The sequence below is a fragment of the Acyrthosiphon pisum genome, unplaced genomic scaffold (assembly GCF_005508785.2).
Source record: "Acyrthosiphon pisum isolate AL4f unplaced genomic scaffold, pea_aphid_22Mar2018_4r6ur Scaffold_21109;HRSCAF=23054, whole genome shotgun sequence".
In the NCBI taxonomy this organism is placed as follows: domain Eukaryota; kingdom Metazoa; phylum Arthropoda; class Insecta; order Hemiptera; family Aphididae; genus Acyrthosiphon; species Acyrthosiphon pisum.
This window is the reverse complement of record NW_021770540.1, coordinates 155,407-163,602: the sequence shown is the minus strand read 5'-3', so window position 1 is coordinate 163,602 and position 8,196 is coordinate 155,407. Positions and strand designations below refer to the sequence as shown.

At 33.8% G+C, this 8,196-nt stretch overlaps 2 protein-coding genes across 2 annotated transcripts; both read right to left on the bottom strand.

The window, feature by feature from the left end:
- Positions 1–1,503: 1,503 nt before the first annotated feature.
- Positions 1,504–4,389, bottom strand: LOC115034803. The gene is made up of 2 exons (XM_029492262.1): positions 3,259–4,389; positions 1,504–1,950 (listed from the first exon to the last, which is right to left on the bottom strand). Exons 1-2 carry the CDS (start codon positions 4,233–4,235, stop codon positions 1,698–1,700), a joined length of 1,230 nt encoding a protein of 409 aa, XP_029348122.1. The 5' UTR covers positions 4,236–4,389; the 3' UTR covers positions 1,504–1,697.
- Positions 4,390–6,466: 2,077 nt separating this feature from the next.
- Positions 6,467–7,302, bottom strand: LOC103308104. Its single transcript, XM_008180846.1, has 2 exons — positions 7,276–7,302; positions 6,467–7,195 (listed from the first exon to the last, which is right to left on the bottom strand). The coding sequence occupies exons 1-2, from the start codon at positions 7,300–7,302 to the stop codon at positions 6,467–6,469; spliced, it is 756 nt and encodes a 251-aa protein (XP_008179068.1).
- Positions 7,303–8,196: the final 894 nt, after the last annotated feature.

Here is an 8,196-nt window from a genome sequence, read left to right as displayed (position 1 = left end):
TGGGTTTCCATTTGAACGTATTGGTCGCACACATACATGTGCAACAATGATCGGCCATGATGTAATGAACTGAACAGTCGGTGCCTCGTGTCGTTATTTCCCTCATAACGAATGCCCAAACGGTAGCACGCAAACTCTCTAATAGTGTTTCGACTTCGGACATTATTCGTCTAGGGCCCTCTTGCAACATCCCGTTATGCCAACCGGCCTCGCCGTACGGGAAGAACAGCGGATATAACATGGGATCCGAGTGACACGACCCTTGAGAAATATAATGAATTTTAAATTAATTACTAAACCAAAGGTCTGTAGTAGCTGAGAGTTAGTTTATGGAGATACGTTTGTGTGAATGTATAAAAAATAATAATTCTAAGGTCGGCTATAATATTGTAAGTGCTATTAGTTATTAAGTATATTATATACTGTGACATCAAAACTATGAATCTATACGTAACTAAGTTTCTTTATGACTCTATTTAGTAGTTGTTGATATCTATTTATTTATTATTATGATTGTGTTGTGTGTATAGCAAGTACCTACATAATGTTGTGTACAACCACAAAATATATTAATAGTGTAGTAATGTAACTTTAAATTTGACACTACCACTAAAAATTTATGAAAATAATTTTTTTAGGAGGAAAAATTTTGATAGGTATTATGTTGATCCACGCGGTTTTCAATTTATAATAATGTATAATGGCTTGTTTCACACCAACGCAATGAATTTACACTGTTAATTTAATAAGTATTAATATATATGTCGGTATTGACCTAATTAATTAGTAAATAACTAATTAAATTTTAAAAAAATGTCCAGAATGTATGTGTTGTCAGATATTTACTGTATATTTAAAACCATGATTTTGTATGAGTTATTTACTTATTGTATAGCAGGTATATAATGTTTTGTAGAACTGCAAAAGAAAGGTAATTTATAAAATAATCTAAAATAGGAACTCTAAGGTCGGCTAATTTCTATACCAAGTGTTAATAATTCTAAGTTATTAAAATTATGAAATAAGAAAACAGTGAATCAAGCACTGAAGTAATGTGACTATAGACATTATAATTTATATCTGACTATAATTTATATCTCATACTTTTCTTGTTCATAAATATATCAATCTTAGATTTAATGTAAACATTTAATAGTGTACCTATATTTATTTGTGTCTATAATGTAACTCTCTACCTCCATCACAAGCATATGCTTAAAGGAGGTAGATAATTTATTGTAAAATGTAATCTTACTGTTATTATTTATTTGTATTATAAATGTTTTCTTTACAATAAATATTTTTTCAAAAAAAAAAAAAAAAAAAAAATAGACTTATTGTCACACTATCACTACAATAATATGAAAATAATTTATTCAGGAGGAAAATTGAAAATTGAAAAATACTAAATGTATAATAATGCACATGTGAAAGGATTGAAATCAGTTTTGACCTAACATATTAGTTATTAAGTAATTAAATTTCAAAAGAATTTCCAAAATGTATAATGTTGTAAAGCTATGATTCTATATTATGGGGTGTAATTTAACTCTTCGTTGGTAGCAGTTAGACTCGTAATTGTGACATCTGTTCTAATATTATGTGTGTGTGTGTGTGTGTGAGGTGTACAACAGGCGAAAAGGAAGTAATTCATTCCTAGTGTATAGTAAATATTGTAAGTGTTAAATATTTATTAACTAACCCGCTGGTATGAATTGCGTCCTCCGTTGCTGGTCGATTGGATTGGTGTCGTAGATGACCAGATTGATGTGTCTGGGAGGAAGACCACCTTCACCTACGAACACGGCCGCAACTTCATTTGCGGTAGGCAGGTTGTTCCGGCCCATATCCCGGGCCGCATCTTCGACGAAATGCATCCGGACTGGTCTAGGTGGCCCAGCTGCGGGATCAGCTAGGGCTCTTTCTGCCAGCCACACCTGACGCATGTTCCTGAAAGGAATATATTTATATATTTATGTTAAACACACTCCATGATGTGTACATATAATTGGTGTATTTGGAGTTAAGGATTTATAAACTAAAATATAATATAAATGTGTAACCTAATAGTATGTAAATATCGTTCAGCGTATTATAATAGTTAAGTAAAATTTAAAAACATTCAATCATTCAATCCATTTACCTCTATATTGGTAGCGGTGAGAGTATAATCTATACAAAATATATATTTGTGTGCCTGTGTGTAGGTGTAATAAGCGTAGAGAATCACAAACAGTAGGTAAAAATAAGTGTATAAAATGTATTAATGTATTATTAAACTTACCCCCCCCCCCCCCCCAAGATAGTTTTACTTCAAAATTAAATAAATATCTTAAGCCATAAACATCCGAACCCTATGTCATCATATTTAATGTTATATCATTCAGTAATGACTCTAAGGTTGAGTTATTCATACTCCAAGTATTAACAACAAATAAATTGCATGTATTATACCTTAGGCATTTCAAAAAACTGATAAGTATTAACCAATAGCAAGTAGATATAACGTAAATTTTAATGTAGGTAATATAATAGTATGTAAATATCATCCAGTCCATTTAACTTGGAAGGAATAAGCTATAAGCTATAAGAAATTCAAATAAACTATACAATTTTCTATTGTATTTAACCCATTTTTGAAGTTCACTATTTCGTTTAACTATCTTTTAAATATTTTCTATTTTATAACAATCAACAAATTCTCTTTATAAAACTTATAATATCAACTCAGCTTATCCGTCATAAGCATTTTCTGCTCTTGCTTGCAACTTGTTTGTCATTATTCATCTGTTATCTATAACTTAAACTTTTCGTTGCTAAATAAATATATTATTATTATTAGGTATGTTTATTAACACAATATAAAATATTATAGTATATTGTATTATTATATTGTGTGTGTGTGGGTGAAGTAAGCTTAGAGAATCACACAGAATAGGTAACAATAATACCTCCACTTAGAGTTTACAAAAACATATCATTCATAGCTCCAGTCTTAATAACTTTAGGTATCTTGGGTACCTTAGGTATTTCAAATAACTAATAAGGAGGAGTTAAAAGGAGAAAACTTAAGAAAGTTAAGAAAACTGTTTGCCACGTATACTATTTTAAATCATTATAAAGTCTATATTGGTAGCTGTCTAGTATAAGTGGTTTTTTTTTTTATCTACTGTAAGAAAGGTATGTGTAAAAATATTTACTCTAAGGGGCAATTCGCATACCTAGTGTTATTAAATACAATAGTTTAAATTGTCTTACATAAAAGCCATAGCGTACGGGTTGATGTCCCGCAGCAAACCGTCCAATAATCCCATCACGATTTCGGACAGTTCGTGATTTGTCTGTCGTGCAATATCCAGGCGCCGGTGGTTGGCCTCTCCGGACTCTAGGAAATACAACTGACAGTTGTTGGCATTTCCCGGGGCAACGGCCACCTCATTGTTGGTCCTCCGATAGGTCTGACCGTGCACAATCCACACCGGCGGTCCCCGCCCTGGCAAACGTCTGTCGTTTGCATCGCAGGTAAACGCAGCGAATGCCAGAACGTTGTTGTACCGCCGAACGTCCGCCCGGAATCTACGGCCATCCTGCGAATCATCTATAAACAAACTCTGTATTAAATAAGGGACGGGCAACAATGCGCGTTGTCCTGCAGCGGTCACTTGGCCGTTGTTACAACACGTGAAGAAGTGACCCCGGGCCGTTTGCTCTTCACTGAAGTGGCGGGCGTTACACTTTGTGCAGACTCTGTCCAACGCGCCCGCGTTGTGCCGCTCTGGAAGCGGGTGTGTCACGCCCGCCTGCCGGTAAATCATTGGCGCACGCACTCTGGGTTGACCGACCACTTCCACGTCCTCATTCTCTTCTACCTGGTAGTCGTCCTCCACCACTTCCTCATTGTCCTCCACCTGGAAGTCAAACACTTCTACTACTTCCACGTCCTCAATCCCCTCCACCTGACCGTGGACCACTTCCACTTCCTCCATCCGGACCTCCTCTCCATCCACATCATCTCTCTGGACCTCCACGAATTCTATGTCCTCAACCACCTCCTCTATCTGGACCTCCACGTATTCCATGTCCTCAACCACCTCCTCTATCTGGACCTCCACGAGTTCCATTTCCTCAACTACCTCCTCTATCTGGAGCTCCACTCCTTCTATGTCGTCCACCACCTCCACTCTTTCCATGTCGTCCACCACCTCCATTCCTTCCACGTCATCACCATCTTCCATCTGGACATCCCCAAGTACCTAAAAGTTAGGTCGAGTTTAGAGTAGGTACAATATTAAGGTACTGATAAATGTAAATTGTATGTCAAAATCCGTGCTGAAAGAGAACGTATTAGTAACAACGTATAACAACCAATAGTTGAATGTATAAACACAATATTAAGTATACAGTTACAGTACCAGTCACAGTTTGTTGTTGGTTGTGTATTCATGTTATGAAACTATAAAAAGTGTAGCTATATGCAATAAGTGAAGTTAATGTAAGGTTTCTGTTACACAAATAATTGCGGTTCAAATTATTTTTTGAAGAGTTAGGTACAAAATAATATTTAGCTAGTATTCAATGTGAGAGGTAAGCAGGTATATTGAGATAATAAAATATGTATACTGACTTTAACAATAGGTATTTAAATAAATACATTTTAACTTTAAATTAAAACTTTGGTTGCATGAACTAAATATCAAAAAAAATATCAAAAAATTATCAAATACCATTCAAAAAGAAGAATGTTTAATTGGTTGTGCATTCATACATACTTATAATCTTTATATAATCATTTTTGCAAAGAATTGTACAAAATAATGATTAATTTAATGTGTGACTACACCTAAATCTAAGCTCTGTCCAACCTAACATTAATACAATATAAGTTAAAATACTGTGAGTTGAACTTTTAATGGATGTGTGTTCATACATATTTAATATAATCTTGTGTTGGTTAGGTTTAATGTGCTTATGTGTTATACCGTAACAATAACAACAATGACTTACATTTAAAAAATGTATTGCACTCTATAACAGTGTAGGTACTCATAAGTATATTATATGATAAGTTGAATGTAAAGTTTATGTTACACTAATAAAGTCATCATGGTGAGTAATAAAATCAAGTGCACCTATATTTATCACCAATATGTATCAAATAACACACATCAGTAGTAAATATGTAACACTGCAGTACAAACAGAGTTAGTTGTATAAATAAAGTAAATAAAGTACTGAAATAACCTAACTTAACCTAACTGTAAGACAATATGGGAAATAAGAAAACACTTATGCAGTATATATACAATTCACAAAAAAAAAAAAAAAAAGGAGAGGTAATACCTCTAGTAATACCTACTTTGTGTAGTAGTAACATTAAGAAAATGTGTTAAGCGTTCCGTTTAGGTCAATATAGTAAAAGTTTATATATTAGTATAGTTATAAGTTAATCTAAGTATACAATTTTAGTCAATGTATGAAAATAAGCTCGACCCAGGGTTTGATATGCAATTGAAATCTGAAACAGCAGTAATACAATTGAATGTCGTTCAAGTTCTACAATTTCTATACAATTATAATATAATAAGTCGAATGAAAGTTTTTTGATAGACATTTAGTTTTCAAGAATGTTGTATAGTATAGTAGTAAAGTAAAGTATGAGTTATGTACAAAAACATTGTATGCAATATGTGTATCTAAGAGCAAAGTGAATAATAATTAAGCATGTAACAAATTTTGACCGTAGGTTAGACACTACTTATTGTGATTGGGAATTGTGAAATGATAAAATACCTATCTAGTACACAACTTATAAACAAAGGGGAGTAGACCTAGGTCAGTAGTAAGTGGTAGTAGTAGTAGTAGTAGTAGTAGTAGTAGTAGTCAATACCCATAATAAAAGTTAAAATACATCGAGTTGAACTACATATTTAAATACATACTTGATATAATCTTGTGTTGGTTAGGTTTAATTTGCTCATATGTTATACCGTAACAATAACAACAATGGCATACATTTAAAAAATGAATTGCACTCTATAACAGTAAGTGTAGATACTCATATGCAATAAGTGCATTTATATGAAATTATTATATGATAAGTTGAATGTAAGGTTTATGTTACACTATTTTTTAAAGTCTTCAATGTGATAAAACCAAGTACACCTATACCTATCACCACTATGTAACAAATAACACACATCAGTAGTAAATATGTTACACTGTAGTACAAAGTTAATTGTATAAATAAAGTAAAGAAAGTATTGAACACCGTTCAAGTCATTCTACAACTTGAAACTAACGGTATTAATTTCTAATTACAATATGACAAAATAGACATTTAGTTTTCAAGAATATTTTAATTCACACGTTATGAGTGGTTAAGTGAAACATATGGTAATGTAATGATCAAGTGAGTGAATCTTATGCGGTAGGTACAGCCTGACACTCTTTGTTTAATTTACAGTGATCAAAGGTTTTGTGCAGTAGCTCCTTTATCAATGTTATCAGGATCCTTTATGTCATAAACTTGTATTAAATCCCAGAACCGAGTAACAATCATTTTCGAGTCGATGTCATAATATCTTACAACTACACACATGGTAGATTGACATGCTATGTCAGTTGACTCGTCAATTAATACTGAAAATTTAACATTTTTCAATTTTGTACTTAATGCTACTTTTTCCGAAGGAGCGATAACATTTTTAATTATGTTTGTAGCCTTTGTGCGTTTTAACTGAATTCTTTGACAAATCAAAGAATCAGGAAATATTTCTTTTAGTACTGGTACCAAATGGTCAATAAACAAGAAAGCAGCATTATGCTCTGCTAACATGGCAGCTAATTTAATTTCTGCATTTTTTACTTGTTTATCTAATGGATCTTTGGAAGTTGATAAAAACGTGGACATAATTGATTTTGTGGAAATAGAATTACTGATAGACGACTTAGTATGAATTTTACTCGCTAAATGTTTTTTTATACAACTTAGTTCGGACGAAAAACTAACTTGACATTGTATGCATTTACCTCGAAATTTGTCATCTTTTTCTGGTCTTAACCAGTTTTTGTATTTAGGGTCCATTTCCCACTCATCACGATATTGCTGCTTTCGATGTTTCTGCCTTTCATCTTTGGAACATTCATTTCTTAATTGTCTTTTTTTCTTTGGCGTTAATTGTTGATCTCGTGGGTACTAAAATATATTTTAGAAAATAGAGCTTTAAATCTTTAATAAATAATAATTTATTTTACAGTCAATATAAATAATCAAACCTCTGGTGTGTCTTCATAATCCGACATTTTCAAATAAATAACACCAAACTGCAATACTGCATAGACGACAGACGTTAGACGTATAGACGTATAGTGTATACACAAATGTACAACAACATGGTATTGACAATACACATTACACACTGAACTCTGTGTATACTATTTATAGTTTGTAAAATAAAATATATATATATATATATATATAGGTACTATAAATAAACTTTTTATATAATACTGTCCTAGACAGTTAGATTTAGATAGTGGTATATTAGTTATTATCAAGATTATATAACTAATATTTACTAATCTTATCATAATAATGGTTTACGTGGTAATTATTATTATTATTACCGATTCACCGAGTTTTAATTTGGCAAAATTAGAAAAAAAATATATTTTTCATATTTGTGATAGATAACCGTACTTTAGTGTACGGTATTAGTTTTTGGATCGTACACCGTACAAGACCTCAAATAACCGTACAAATACGATCCAAACCGTACATCTGGCAACACTGACCACGACCCCGGGTCATCCGCACCTACGCCTAACCGACCTGCCTACCTACTGAGTTGAGAACTGGTGTCAAATCTCTGACTCTTAAGCCGTTTCGCCGTTCCGGCGAATTACGAACGCGGTTCGCACGTCCGCTTAGGACGTCGGAGCGGGCGATCAGGCCGCGTCGGACGTCGTACGACCGGCTTAGCCGCTCTCGGACGTCGAAAACGTCCCGACACATATATTTATGCCTGTATATAGCGATACCTACTCGACGGCGGCGCGGCGGGCCGTCTGCTTTCCGCGACGTCGCTACGCCCCGGGACTCGCTGGGATAGAAGTACGGTCGCGCGCGGCCTATAAATTTAGCGGGGAACGCGAATACGTCTTCGACGGGGAGGTCCGACGTCTCGTTGAGGAGTC

Excerpts from the sequence above, each read along its gene's own strand:
- LOC115034803 (XM_029492262.1), bottom strand. The coding sequence starts at position 4,235 with ATGGAAGATGGTGATGACGTGGAAGGAATGGAGGTGGTGGACGACATG. Across the intron at positions 1,951-3,258 it reads CCGTACGCTATGGCTTTTAT|GAACATGCGTCAGGTGTGGC; the intron begins GTAAGACAATTT and ends TATTCCTTTCAG.
- LOC103308104 (XM_008180846.1), bottom strand. The coding sequence starts at position 7,302 with ATGTCGGATTATGAAGACACACCAGAG. Across the intron at positions 7,196-7,275 it reads ATTATGAAGACACACCAGAG|TACCCACGAGATCAACAATT; the intron begins GTTTGATTATTT and ends AATATATTTTAG.